At 40.8% G+C, this 16,138-nt stretch overlaps 1 protein-coding gene across 1 annotated transcript in view; it reads right to left on the reverse strand.

Annotated features, from left to right (window-relative positions):
- The window catches only part of nphp4 (nephronophthisis 4), a 180,625-nt gene that overhangs the window by 144,217 nt on the left and 20,270 nt on the right, over window positions 1–16,138 (reverse strand). Inside the window, 1 exon segment of the mRNA XM_055659409.1 lies at window positions 3,363–3,541. Coding sequence (XP_055515384.1) covers window positions 3,363–3,541 — 179 coding nt within the window.

Genomic DNA, 16,138 nt, shown 5'->3' on the forward strand with positions numbered 1-16,138 from the left:
CCCTGGAACAGCCTACCCTGAAGATGTATATGCTGACGGCCTTACCTCAGCACAAAGATCCGGTTTTTCCATCTACTGTGATAGGACAACATGGTGATAACACCAGATAGTGTCACATTTTCCATTCAGGGGCTGGCCAAACAGAGCAGACCAGGAACATCAGGTCCAGTCATGGAATTCCGAGCATACCCACCTGAACCACAGTTATGTGTCATGACCCACTTAATGAACTACATTGACACAATAAGAAATACCCGAGGTAGAGGAAAAAGCCTTGTGGGTCAGTCACAAGAAACCTCATGGTCGGGTGACGAGCTAAACTACCTCTAGTGGCTCAAGCAGGTACTGGGAGTTGCTGGAGTAAATACTAACGTGTATAAATCTTATTCCACCATGGCAGCTTCCATGTGACTAAGAGGATGGACGTGCCTATGGACCACATCCTGGCTACAGCGGGGTGGTCTAGGGAGTATACATTCCAAACTTTGTAACACACCACTGGCAGAACCTGTATCGGTTGCAGAAATAACATTAGAATCTGCAAATATATAATTTAAGCCCGGGGGAGCATTTGTCCTGTTATTGTTGATAACACCATTTTTGTTTTACAAACAGATTCATGGTTGATTACGATAACATACTTCCTCCCTCGAATGACTTCGGCAGTGAGTGAAGTATGAACTGTTACACGGTTTGAAATCACAGAGCTTTAAAATCTTCACGTAGTCACTCACGTGACTCCGAAGTAAAATAGTAAGATTAAACGAGAACTTACCAGTTTGAAGTTTGATCTGTATTTTATGAGGAGTTACGATGAGGGATTATGTGCCATCTGCTCTCACCCTCAATAATAGAGATCAAACTGGTAACTAAGCTCTCCTTTTCTTTACTATATTTATTTCAATTACTGTGTCTGTCTGTGATTCCACACCGCTGCTTTGAAGTATGTCGCACATGCGTGCTGGACGGGTTCTTCACGTAATCCCTCATCGTAACTCCTCATAAAATACAGATCAAACTTCAAACTGATAAGTTCTCATTTAATCTTACTATTTTATTGACACTCTTCAGACTTCCCACAATAAAGTGAAAAGGCTAGTTTTCCATACATCTAAATGCCACCTCATCAACTTCCTCTAAATCATCTTAAAAGACGGTAAAATTATAAACAGATTAGTGCACAACTGATCTGTTCGAAAAGCAATCAATGTCATAACTGTGGCACAAAGTCTTTCTTGTGTGCAGTGAAGGGTTCATGATGTCAGAGGGAATGCTCCCCAGGAACACCTATTCCCATCAATTTCAGCTGCAGACCATCGGTTACTTAGATGTTCCAGGTGCTGATTTGCTTCCAACTTGTCGTGCAATATTCGTAAACATATTAGTAGCAAACACTGTGTTTACAAAATTGATTGCTCATGAAAATCCATCTTTTTGGAATTAAATATTTTATGGTTAAAGAGTCTGGGGAATCTTAGCCTTGTGTGGTATGTAAACCTGGCCATCGGAATCATTCACCAGAGGCACTATTTTTTATCGTGGCTGGAAAGGATATCAGATACAGATTTTAAACAGATGAGGAGCAGACAATGTTCAGTGTTAAGATTGAGACATACAGAATGCCTTATTAGATTGGGAGGGAAAGGACAAGGTTGGTAATTATATATTTGGGTGTATTCAGCATACTTTAAGTACTGGCCTTCAAGGAGTGTGGACTGCCAAATGGACCAATAAAAAAAATTAAAACTATCACATTTTATTAATAACCATTATCCATTTTAGCTATTGCTACCCTTGCACTTGTTAAGTAAAGAACAGCATTAATGACATGCTTGTTCATTGATTGTTATTGTAGATAACTGTCCTTAACACATATCATCACCCATATTACAAATTACCCGTTGCTTAATTCCTATATTTATTTCGGAAGGTTATTGTGACTCTTTGAATCAGACATGCAAGTTTTATTCTCCCACTTACTCTAAACACGGGCTTATGAAAAGAGATAAAATGTTTCTGTCGTGCTTCTCTACATATTAACTGAACTAAACGTTGCAAATTGCCACCCCGTCGATGAAGACAAATTCATGGATCCTTGCCATTCCCCTCCTATTGTTCTGGCACCATTTAATCAGATGATCAAGCTTCCTCCTATACTCTGACATCAGATTACCTGTTCTTCGTGCAACAAGTGGTATTGTTGGCTAATTTAAAGATTGTGTTGGAGCTGTGTCTGGCCACACAGTCAAGGCAGTAGAAAGAGTAACAGAAGAATGGGTACATCAAGTGCTCACATTGATGGCTATTGAGGAGGAAGTACCGTTGTCAATTTGCACTGTTTGTGGTCCGGCAACGAGGAAGGGATGAGCAGAAACTCTGAGTGACGATAAGTTTAGGGGGAATTATGGTGTTGAACGTTGAGTTGTGATCCATGAACCACAGCCTGACCAACGTGTTCTTATTATCCATGAGGTCCAGTACAGAATGCAGCGTTGGCGAGATCGCCTCTCCTGTTGATATATCGTGGCAGTAGGTGAATTGTAGCGGGTCCTGGTACTTTTTGTAGGCACAAGTTGAGATGCGGCATAACCAACCACTATTATAATGGATGGCATTAAGGCATGGACTGATTACAGAAGGCTCATTATTGAAGCAAATGCTCCTCAATTTATGTTTGTCAGCCACTCCACTATTTCAACCTTTTTTTCATTTTAACAGTTTGAATCACTGGGAAAGTAGGTGTGCAACACTCTTGAGATAAGGTCACAGAAAGTCACCACAGGGTGCTTTGAGCACCATTCTAAAAATAGAAAGCAGCGATTGGTATCTGCAATAGAAATATTTCTCCATGATGATTAGGACCCGATTCAAGAGTGATGGCAATACCATTAAAACTTACTCCACAGGTGGCACATTTCTTGTGTAATCATTAAAGAGCATTGGTACTGACACTAAACTTGTTTCAATGGACTGTCACAATGTTTTTGAACAGCATAAACCATGTTAGGTGTTGAAGTTTGGCATGGGATTATTCTTCTGCAATTCAGCATCAGGCATTTAATCCATACTCTGTCAAAAGCTTCACCTGACTTGTACTTCTTCTGATGTGCTTTGTAACCAGGAATACGTGGTCACGGCAGCTACATTTGCGCCAGAATTAAGCTTGTTCTTTGGAATCATTGCACCGTAAAAGTCTGTCCATTTTTCTGTACTGTGAGTATTTATCATTGCAAAGTACCTCTTTTATAATGCAGAATATTTGAAATGACCAACTTGTCCATATTTTACTGGTGTGCATCTTTGGAGAGAATCCCTTGAACCAGATTTATTTTCTATAAAGCCATATAACCTTAAATACTGACCTTTTAACTTTTTTAGATTTATCGGCCTCTGATGCAAGCTTCTGCCTGTTCGGTAATTGAAGAATTCCAAACCCACACGAGAGGATCTGTTCATTTCCTTCATGTTTCTTTGCGATAGCCACCACCTCCACAATTATCGCAATGTGAGTACAGTTTAGGGAAATATGGAAATAAACAGCCTGAAAAAGGACACAGAATACTGAGAAAATATTAAACTATCATAGATGGGGAAAACACCTTTCCTTTTAATCATTTTACATTAACATAATTCCAGATCTCTTTTGCTGTCTGCAATGATTTTTTTATGGCTAACTTTTTTTCCAGTTTTTTGCATTTACTAACTTATTTTCCAGTTTAGTAATTTATACAGATCTGCAAATTCATTATTCATTTTTAACTATTTTGTCATTTGAATTAATCTGAAAAGTTCAGGATTAGAACGAGCAATGCTGACGAATGGAACAATTTTCTCAACGCATAAAAAGGCATTAGTACAATTGAAGTACTGGAAGTATCTGAACTTCTACAGCTGTACAGTAGAGAGCATATTGACTAGTTAGCAGTACAGCTTGGTTCAGCAATTCAAGTTGCAGGGCATTACAGAGAATGGTACACACTGCCCAATCCATCATCGCGGCTGACATCCACACCATCAAAGGGGCCATCTATAGGAGCGTTACCTCAAAAAGGCAGCATCATCAAAAACCCATGCCCCACTGTATTGGGAGTGGTGGGTATTGCACCCTTGAAGGGGTTATTAATATATCGACAATGGAACAATTAAATTCTTACTTGCAGCAGCATAACAAAGGGAGGGAGGGAGGGGACACAGCGTGGAGGGGCTGCCGAGAACTAAAGGGGACCGGGTGTAGGGGGGGGAGTTATCGAGAACCAAGGGGGAGAGGGGAGACTATTGGGGCAAAAAAAGGGTACTGTGTAACTTTGGCGGCACACATTATTTGGCGACTCTTTGTTTGCCTCGGTATACAAAATAAGGCATTTCGCTGTGACATGTCACATGCAACAATAAAAGTTTCAAATCTAACCTCAATCTAATAGCCTTGTAAATGCAATACACACAGATAATACAGCAGGCCGTGAAAAAAGCAAATTACATTTTGGCCTTCATAGCGAGAAGTTTTGAGTATCGGAGCAAGGAGGTCTTACTTCAGTTGTACAGGCCCCTGGTGAGACCACAACTGGAGTATTGTGTGCAGGTTTAGTCTTTGGTTCACCAGGTTATTTCCCAGGATGGCGGGACTTGCATATGATGAAAGAATGGATCAACTGGGCTTATATTCACTGGAATTTAGAAGGATGAGAGGGTATCTTCTAGAAATGTCAAATTCTTAAGGGATTGGATAGGCTAGATGCAGGAAAAATGTTCCCGATGTTGGGGGAGCCCAGAACCAGTGGTCAGTTTAAGAATAAGGGGTAGGCCATTTAGGACTGAGATGAGGAAAACTTTTTCACCCAATGAGTTGTGAATGTGTGGAATTCTCAGCCACAGAAGGCAGTGGAGGCCAATTCACTGGATGTATTCAAGAGAAAGTTAGATATAGCTCTTAGGTCTAAGGGAATCAAGGGATAGGGGGAGAAAGCGGGAATGGGGTACTGATTTTGGATAATCAGCCATGATCATATTGAATGGCGGTGCTGGCTCTAAGGGCCGAATGGCCTACTCCTGCACCAATTTTCAATGTTTCCAAGTCACATAGAGATAAAGGATGAACCATGACCTCAGTCAATGGAGGGGATCGCACACGGGACCTAGTAGCCCACTCCTGGTTTTATTTCTAGTTCTTTGGGATCCTCCAGAATCTTGAAAATAAATTGAGGATATCCAATATTCACTCCTATTAGTTCAACAAACACAAATTAAAATGGAAGGTAATTTCCAGGGCAAAAATACATTTATCATTCTTCTCCCACACGTCATTGAAATGTTGCTGCTTCCTAGCATGGGTGATGTGAATACCTAATAAACATATATTCATTGGATTTGTATATACTGTATACAATATGACCCTCCAAAGTTATTTTAAATGCAAACAGGACCAGTACCTGGCAAAGATATTCAACTCAGCGAAATCGAACTGACAGAAAGCAGAAGCCTTCATGGCATGTTGAAAACTTAAGCAAGTGTTCATCCAGGCACGACTAAAAGAATTTGGCTGGCTGCCATCCAGGTTTGTGTTTTGGACCACTTACTCAGCATTCTAACAAAATTGAGACGTATCTCTCAATTGCTACTTGAAGACGCTGTGTCACTTTAATGGCAAAGTGGTTACATGCATCAAATATTACAGCAATTCATTTACGATATATTAACTAGGATCAGTAATAGCATACTGGGATAACTTGAAGTGGAGTGTTTCATGAATAATTTAGCAGTCAGGAGGTTAACTAAAGCATCAGAATAGCTACTGTATGGCAATTAGATTCCATGTCATTTATTTTTCAGATCCCCTGAAGCGAAGCATCCAGCCACGATGCATTCTCCATCTGGTCATCAAGCAATTTCCTTCAGCCAAAAAGACAGATTGACCTCATCCTGCCGGCAGAAGGCACAATTCAGCTAATGTGAGCTGACTAGGTTAGATATCCTCTATTTTTTTATTTGAGGTGAAACTTTTATACACAGCGGAGTGTTCAAAACAGGATAAGAACAAGTTCATTCTACTTCAACAATGCTATGAGATATTCTCAGGACCAAATCTAAATGAACCTTTCAGGAAGATAAATGTACTAAAAGGCCTATTTTGGTTGCATTTCATTATTTGTAACACTGTAACTTAAAGAAGTTGAAAATTTAGGACCCAGAAATTCAACTGTGCAGCATGGTTTTACGATTGTGATTGAGTAAAAGAACAAGATCAATTGTGAATTGTTACTGGCACTTGCAAACATGCATAGAAAATAATGAATTACTGGTTTCTAACTTGACCAAACTCTATTACACAGAAGCCGCAGGCCATGCAGCAGTGAATTGACTCAAATTGTTCTGCAGGTTCAACACTGCTGCTACAATATTAAAATGTGCACCTATAATAAAGAAATAAAGTGGGCCTCGTGGAAAAGTCAGGCCTTATAAAGGATGAATGAAGCACTCTTGACAAGTGATTTAAAGAATAGTCTTTACCCGATAGTTGTACAAAAAGTCACAGCTAGATTTAGGAGCAGCTCTGCCCGTGACCGCTGGAAATTGCAGAGAGTTGTAAATGTAGTCCAGTCCATCACACAGACTAGACTTCCCACCATTGACTCCACCACACTTCACGCTGTTCGGAAAAGCTGCCAACATAATCAAAGGTAGGCAAAAAGCTGGAGAAACTCAGCAGGTGAGGCAGCATCTATGGAGCGATGAAATGGGTGACGTTTTGGGTCGAGACCCTTCTTCAGACTGACATAATCAAAGACTTGTCCACCCCAATCATTCCCTCTCTCTGCTTCTGTACGACAGAAGGTACCAAAGCTTAAAAGCGCAGACTCAGCTCCTTCACAACTGTTATTGGGGTTCTGAACAGTCCTTCCCACAGCTAGGGTACTGTCTTTTTCATCTCTGCCCCATTGTGGACATTGGTCTTTGTCCATGGAACTGATGCGTTACAATGCTGAGAACTATATTCTGCACTCTGAGCCTTCCCCTTTATCGTCTATCTATGGTGCTTAAGTTTGTCTGGATTGCAAAACAAAGCTTTTCACTGTACCTGTGTACAAATGACAATAATAAGCCTAATATTGTTGAAATTGCATTATTGAAGACAACTGTGTATTTCTCATGTACTAGATATCCAGAACCATACAGGGATGTTAACAAGGGTTTCGGCCCGAAACGTTGCCTTTTTCCTTCGCTCCATAGATGCTGCTGCACCCGCTGAGTTTCTCCAGCTTTTTTGTGTACCAGGGATGTTAACAAGTCTGGAGTGTTTGAGTTATAAGGAGGTTGAATAGGTCATGCATTTGCATTAAAGGCTGAGGGATGATCTTATAAAGATTTGTACAATCATCTAGGGTGCAGAATAGCCACAATCCTTTTCCCCAGTGTAGGGGAGTCAAACACTAGAGGACACAGGTTTAAAGTGAGAGAGAGGACATTTTAAAAGGGACCCGAGTAGCAACTTTCTCACACAGATAATGTGTATATATGGAATTAACTGCCAGAGGCATTTGAAAGACAAGTGGAGAGTTGCACAGATAGGAAACGTTTACAGTGGCTTGCAAAAGTTTTCATACCCCTTGAACTTTTCCACATTTTGTCACGTTACAACCACAAACGTAAACGTATTTTATTGGGATTTTATGTGATAGACCAACACAAAGTGGTGCATAATTGTGAAGTGGAAGGAAAATGATATATGGTTTTCAATTTTTTTTTACAAATAAAAAACTGAAAAGTGTGGTGTGCAAAAGTATTCAGCCCCCCTGAGTCAATACTCTGTAGAACCACCTTTCGCTGCAATTACAGCTGCAAGTCTTTTGGGGTATGTCTCTACCAGCTTTGCACATCTAGAGACTGAAATTTTTGCCCATTCTTCTTTGCAAAATAGCTCAAGCTCAGTCAGATTGGATGGAGAGCGTCTGTGAACAGCAATTTTCAAGTTTTGCCAGAGATTCTCAATTGGATTTAGGTCTGGACTTTGACTGGGCCATTCTAACACATGAATATGCTTTGATCTAAACCATTCCATTGTAGCTCTGGCTGTATGTTTATAGGGCCGTTGTTCTGCTGGAAGGTGAACCTCCGCCCCAGTCTCAAGTCTTTTGCAGACTCTTAACAGGTTTTCTTCCAAGATTGCCCTGTATTTGGCTCCATCCATCTTCCCATCAACTCTGGCCAGCTTCCCTTTCCCTGCTGAAGAAAAGCATCCCCACAGCATGATGCTGCCACCACCATGTTTCACAGTGGGGATGATGTGTTCATGGTGATGTGCAGTGTTAGTTTTCCGCCACACATAGCGTTTTGCATTTAGGCCAAAAACTTCAATTTTGGTCTCATCTGACCAGAGCACCTTCCTCCACATGTTTGCTGTGTCCCCCACATGGCTTGTGGCAAACTGCAAACGGGACTTCTTATGGCTTTTTTCCAACAATGGCTTTCTTCTTGCCACTCTTCCATAAAGGTCCGATTTGTGGAGTGCACGACTAATAGTTGTCCTGTGGACAGATTCTCCCACCCGAGCTGTGGATCTCTGCAGCTCCTCCAGAGTTACCATGGGCCTCTTGGCTGCTTCTCTGATCAATGCTCTCCTTGCACGGCCTGTCAGTTTAGGTGGACGGCCATGTCTTGGTAGGTTTGCAGTTGTGCCATACTCTTTCCATTTTCGGATGATGGATTGAACAGTGCTCCATGAGATGTTCAAAGCTTGGGATTTTTTTTATAACCTAACCCTGCTTTAAACTTCTCCACAACTTTATCCCTGACCTGTCTGGTGTGTTCCTTGGGCTTCATGATGCTGTTTGTTCACTAATGTTCTCTAACAAACCTCTGAGGCCTTCACAGAACAGTTGTATTTATACTGAAATTAGATTATACACAAGTGGACTCTATTTACTAATTAAGTGACTTCTGAAGGCAATTGGTTGCACTGGATTTTATTTAGAGGTATCAGAGTAAAGGGGGCTGAATATTTTTGCACGCCACACTTTTCAGTTTTTTATTTGGAAAAAAATTTGAAAACCATGTATCATTTTCCTTCCACTTCACAATTATGCGCCACTTTGTGTTGGTCTATCACATAAAATCCCAATAAAATACATTTACGTTTGTGGTTGTAACGTGACAAAATGTGGAAAAGTTCAAGGGGTATGAAAACTTTTGCAAGCAACTGTAGATGCATATGGCGCAGGCAAGTGTGGTTAGCTCGATTAGGCAATTTGTTTGGCATGTACAAGCTGACCCAAAGGAATCTGTTTCCATGCTCTACAGCAATTTTTATGACTCGAGGCCTCACTGCAAACACAGTTTGTAATTCAAAGCTTTCAGATTAGCTAAACTATAACAATGGCCATATTCAAATAGCAATTAAAAGTTTAAGATCTAAGATACTTCGCTCAGTTACAGATTGCGTTGACATGCCACATCGCAAAATGTCAAGGATTTGACCCAGATTTTACTTGTCAATTCATTAATTGCTGATATATATTGAGGTTTTATCAAAATTGTGTACACAACAAGATGACTGAAACCAGAGAGACTTGTTATATTTACCAGATGTGCAATTATGGCAATATGTTATAAAATAATGTGCAGCTTTTAATGCAATAACATATACCAACATTTCTATCATCATAGTACACAGGGCAGCAGTGGTGCAGGAGTAGAGGTGTTGCCTTACAGACCCAGAGACCTGGGTTCGATCCCGACAAAGGGTATTGTCTATGGCGTTTGGACGTTCTCCCCGTGACTTGCGTCGGTTTTCTCCGGGATCTCTGATTTCCTCCCACATTCCAAAGATGTACAGCTTTGTAGGCAAATTGGCTTGGCATAATTGTAAATTGTCACTTGCGTGTGTGTGTGTGTGTAGGATAATGTTAGTGTGCAGGGAATGATGGTCGGTGCAGGTTCGGTTGTCCGAGGCTCCGGTTACCACGCTGTATGGCTAAACTAAACAAAAATAAAATATAAAGAGACGGGTTGATCCACGAAGACCTTATTATTCTATTGTCCAGCAACACCCAACATTTTTCATTGGGTACTAACAATGATGGACCTCTGATGGAAGCTGAGAGCGCAGTCCAGGAATGGATCCCAACATGTTCCTTGTTTGTCATTTCCCTTAGCTTCCAGATTTCCTAACTCTTCCCTCTCATATTTCAGGGGTTAATTAAAAAAGAGATGTGTTGGGTGTGTGCAAATTCAGTTACAAAACAGATTATTTAATGCACTGGAAGTGTGAATTAATGCATTTGCAAGAATGGAGTCAGACCATGTAAATTTAGTGAGACAAATTGAAATTTTAATGGGATAATTTTAACAAGGATTGCGAGACTGATGTTGGGTAACATGCAGCACGTGATCTTTCAATTTCGATGGTGAAAAGAAAGCATTCTGTACCTGTACCAAATCCCAACAACAATAACAAAATCACACTATTTCAGAAGCCAATAATATTCAATTTTCAGTGAAAACTTCTAAAGAGATTTCTTTACAGATAAACACTTGGCAGCAATGAGGTTTACAGCAATTTTTATGGCATTTATAACCACGGTGCATTGAGTTTGAAGTTTCATACACCTTGCAATCATTAATTCCATCTATTTGCACCTTTGTAATGCAGCCTAATATCAATCTTGCCCCAGCTCTTCTGTTGCTTAGACACTCACCCTCACATTTTTTGCAAAGCAATCCTGGTTAGCCTTCTTCATTGTAACTCAGTAAACAAGCTCAAAGCTCTGCTTGTATAATCAATCAATCAATTAATCAATCAAAACTTTATTGTCATTTAGAAATACATCCATATATGCAATTCTAAACGAAATTCCGTTGCATTTGGCTCCCCGTGCAACACAAAAATAAACAGAAGGATAAAATGGATAAAAAGATAAAATAGATAAAGGTGGTGGTCCATTTACATGGCATTCAAGAGTCTGATGGCTCGTGGGAAGAAGCTGTTGCAAAACCTTGACGTTCTGCTCCTTATGCTACGATATCTTTTGCTCGCGGGCAGCAGAGTGAACAGTCCATGATGGAGATGTGTGGGGTCCTTTATAATACTGCTGGCCTTAGACAAGCAACGTTTGCTCGCAATGTCCCCGATTGAGGGGAGAGAAGTCGCAATGATTTTTTCAGCCGTTCTCACCACTCTCAGTCGGAGGCTTTACAGTCCCCAAACCAGACAGAGATGCAGTTGGTCAGAATACTCTCTAGGGTGACCCTGTAGAAAGTGGTGAGGACGGGATGGGGGAGGTGAGCTATTCTCATCTGGCGCAGAAAGTGCAAACGCTGCTGCGCTCTCTTAACTATTGATGTGATGTTATTTGACCAGGTCAGACTGTTAGTGATCTGCAGCCCCCCCCCCAACCGCAACCGCGCGTTAAGGGGACGAGACCCAAGGGGTCCCAAGGGTCCCCCTTGGTCTAGTTCATTTTAAAAATAGGTGCTTTCTATTTACTTTATCTAGGATCATCATCTTCACTCGGCAACATCAGTTCTTAATAAAATAACACTAGAATGTCCAATCTTTCCCTTCAGCTAACATTTTCCAGTCCCGGCAATACTTTCCTGGCACCTTTGCTGCAAATTGAGTTTGTTTACGTTGTCTCAATAAAAAACACGGCAGACGGGGAAATCATGCTTGACTAATCTTCAGGAATTTTTTGAGGATGTAACTAGGAAATTGGACAAGGGAGAGCCAGTGGATGTACCTGGACTTTCAGAAAGCATTTGATAAGGTCCCACATAGGAGATTACTAGGCAAAAGTAGGGCACATGGTATTGGGGGTAGCGTGCTGACATGGATAGAAAATTGGTTGGCAGACAGGAAACAAAGAGGAGGGATTAACAGGTCCCTTTCAGAATGGCAGGCAGTGGCTAGTGGGGTACCGCAAGGCTCGGTGCTGGGACCGCAGCTATTTACAATATACATCAATGATTTGGATGAAGGGATTCAAAGTAACATTAGCAAATTTGCAGATGACACAAAGCTGGGTGGCAGTGTGAACTGTGAGGAGGATGCTATGAAAATGCAGGGTGACTTGGACAGGTTGGGGGAGTGGGCAGATGCATGGCAGATGAAGTTTAATGTGGATAAATGTGAGGTTATCCACTTTGGTATCAAAAACAGGAAGGCAGATTACTATCTAAATGGCGTCAAGTTGGGAAAAGGGAAAGTACAACGGGATTTGGGGGGTCCTGTTCAACAGTCTATGAAAGTAAGCATTCAGGTACAGCAGGCAGTGATGAAAGCGAATGGCATGTTGGCCTTTATAACAAGAGGAGTTGGGTATAGGAGCAAAGAGGTCCTTCTGCAGTTGTATATGGCCCTAGTGAGACCACACCTGGAGTATTGTGTGCAGTTTTGGTCCCCTAATTTGAGGAAGGATATTCTTGCTATTGAGGGAGTGCAGCGTAGGTTTACAAGGTTAATTCCCAGGATGGCGGGACTGTCATATGCTGAGAGAATGGAGCGGCTGGGCTTGTACACTCAGGAGTTTAGAAGGATGAGAGGGTTCTTATTGAAACATATAAGATTGTTAAGGGTTTGGACACGCTAGAGGCAGGAAACATGTTCCCGATGTTGGGGGAGTCCCGAACCAGGGGCCACAGTTTAAGAATAAGGGCTAAGCCATTTAGAACGGAGATGAGGAAACATTTTTTCTCACAGAGAGTTGTGAGTCTGTGGAATTCTCTGCCTCAGAGGGCGGTGGAAGCCGGTTCTCTGGATACTTTCAAGAGAGAGCTAGATAGGGCTCTTAAAGATAGCGGAGTCAGGGGACATGGGGAGAAGGCAGGAACGGGGTACTGATTGGGGATGATCAGCCATGATCACATTGAATGGCAGTGCTGGCTCGAAGGGTCGAATGGCCTAATCCTGCACCGATTGTCTATTGTCTCATATCTTATAATACAAGCGGACAAAAGTGCTGGAGTAACTCAACAGGTCAGGCAGCGCATCTGGAGAACATGGATAGGTGACATTTTGGGTCGAGACCCCTCTTCAGACTGATATTATGACTGCTTAGGGGATTTAAAAAAGTGGCAGTTACAACCCTGTAAAATAAGCAGCAGGTGAAAAGCACTTTCATTTTCAAAACCCGACATAATGCTAAACTTTGAAGTTGATTTAACAGCACTGCACCTCCAAAAAAGAATCTGTCAAATGAATTTCCAAGGCACAGCACGCAACCCCATTTCATGAATACTCAGTGCACAAAAAAAAATCTAGTGTGCCAGACAGCTTATCTACATTTTGCAGCAATATGGAGCTCACGATGAGACGCTTTAGAAATAATTTAAAGCAAATCAGTACGTTATGCATTCAGATTGCATTACCTGCAAGAAACTCACAAAAAGACATTAACTTTTACAGTCTCTTCTCACTGCTATACAAAATATTCAGTTTCAATTGCATAATTACTGTTAATAGCATAATTAAAATTTGTCCTACGCAAGTGCTATATGTGAATTGCTACATTAAGTAAGTTTGAATTTCTGATAAAGTGCCAGGCATATGTTAATGCCAATGCTGTGTTTAAACAGAATACGCAATTCTGAGCAGCTATACTTGACAAATGGATCAGGATAATGAACTGTTGCATCAGAGCAACACAAGTTCTGAATTTGCCCACATTTATCTTTTTCATTCATGATCCCATTTTATTCTTTAGTGATATCCACGAGGAGCCTTACCGCTGCAATTTATTTTGGCAAGTCTAATAAGTCTTGAACACGCTACAATCTGGATTATATAATAAAAACTTAGGAATTGAAAGACCAAGTTCACGTTTGAAGTCCAGGGAGCCACCCATTATAGTTAGTACATTATGATATATAATTATAGAGCAGTTGACTAATCATAATAACCAATTTTTATCAATAAGCCAGTAACAGACCATGAAAAAATCTGTGACTTGGAACCATGAATAAGGAGAGGGGTCACAGCCTAAGGATTCCAGGACAAGGGGTCACAGCTTAAGGATAAGGGGGAAATCCTTTAAAACCGAGATGAGAATAACTTTTTTCACACAGAGAGTGGTGAATCTCTGGAACTCTCTGCCGCAGAGGGTAGTCAAGGCCAGTTCATTGGCTATATTTAAGAGGGAGTTAGATGTGGCCCTTGTGGCTAAGGGGATCAGAGGGTATGGAGAGAAGGCAGGAACGGGATACTGAGTTGGATGATCAGCCATGATCATATTGAATGGCGGTGCAGGCTCGAAGGGCCGAATGGCCTACTCCTGCACCTAATTTCTATGTTTCTATGTTTCTATGAATCCAAAAGGCACCTTTTCCTATCCCGAATGCTTCCATTTCTATATGCTGTCTCTTAAAATTTCGACAAATCTATTACTAAGTGTTACATGCTGAAAGAAACCTACAATTAAATTGTATTTGAAAGAATCAGAACAAACCGCTTCCCCAATGGTCAGCGTTGAATAAATTGACCACTCACTCATTTAAATCCTAATTGCGCTGATTACTTTCACCCACCTACAGGTGCATCCCTTATAGTCTGGTTGTAATGTACTTGGTAATGCAAACAATCTGACCCTGTCTTCCTCTTCTCTGCTGAGGTATTCAGTTTTTAGTATTTAGTGTGAAGTAAATTAATTTTGTGTTAAGGGAACCTATGTTCACCCAAAACACTCAGAACAATTTCAAGATGGAATATTATTGTAGCATTTGTTGAATGAGCAAAAGATCTTCATAATGTTCAACTAATTAACATTTGTGTAAACATTTTGTGTTAAATGATCGAGGAGTAACATCATTGGGAGATGGGATGTTAAATTGTACATTTTCTTGCAATGATTATACTCTAATTTATTAGTGCATAAAGAGGAGGGACAATGAAATCTTCATGGGTGCCTCGTTGGGGTTCTTTTCCTGCTCAAAGATGGCTGCCTGGTCCTCCCCTCCCAAAGCGGCTCTGTGGTGAATGGGAGACCTCCAACACAATGGGAAAGAAGAAACTGGTCCTTCTTGTGTTATCAGAGAAGGTAAGCATTAGACAGTCTTCTCATTTGGAGAGGGAAAAAGGGGAAATAATTATGGAGTCAGAGACATACAACATGGTAACAAGCCTTTTGACCCACCATCTCCAGACTGACCTAGGGGCACCCACACTCACTAATCCCATCTCCCGGCCATCCAGCACACCCTTTAGGGAGCACTAGAACTTTGAGACTGCAAATGTTTATTAATATTTCCACAGTGCTTCTGAAAGCTTTCTTAAATTTCCCCAAGTGATAGCAGCATTTCCTGTAAAATGAGCACATCTAAAACATCAGAACTTATTTTTGAAAAATAATAGAATAATTGATTTTGATCCAACTGTAATTATTTTCCAGCTATCCCTCTCACTCCGCACATCGACGTCTCCTGCCGGGCATTAATGAATCAACAGCAGTTCCCATGGTTCGAGAAAAGTCTGCTGCCAAAAAGCACTATCAAAGTGATATGGATCACTGAAACCATTCCCAGGAGAAACATAGAAATACAAGTTAAGAAGCTTATATGGGCAGTATACCAAAGCTAAAAAGTTATTTAATCCCAAGGAAAATTTGTAATAAATAGAAGACAAGTTAACAATGCAAATGTTTCATACAGTTCATCAGAATATAAAATAATTAGTGATTAGTTTCACCTTCAGTAAAAAAGAGCAAATAGGTCAACAAGTATTTCAGTTACAATCTATTTCTAAGTGCTTTCCTGTCTAAGACCCCAACAAAGATAAAGTATCTCAAATTGATCTTCACCATGTTTATTGGAATGTAATCTGCAATGGGCCCAGCAATTCACTGAACACGTCAGGTCACTCAAAATTCAACTCTCCCCTCTAACAGCAAGATAATTCAAAACATCATAACCTTCAGATCCAAAGCTTTGGATTTCTTAATAGACAAACATACACGCACACAAAACACAAAACAATCCTCATTTTTGTGTACTTGCTTGCCATTGATTCAGATTAGGATTAGTGAAAAAGAGTTTTAATGAAGAAAATGATGCACCCTTAGAGTCTGCAGCAGATATGCCGTGACATCAGCGGGAAACAGCTGTGGTGTAAAGTAAGGATGTCAAGGTAATGGGTGCTCACATAATCACCAAAGTTCAC

This window comes from Leucoraja erinacea, chromosome 30, assembly GCF_028641065.1.
Source record: "Leucoraja erinacea ecotype New England chromosome 30, Leri_hhj_1, whole genome shotgun sequence".
Taxonomy (NCBI): Eukaryota; Metazoa; Chordata; class Chondrichthyes; order Rajiformes; family Rajidae; genus Leucoraja; species Leucoraja erinaceus.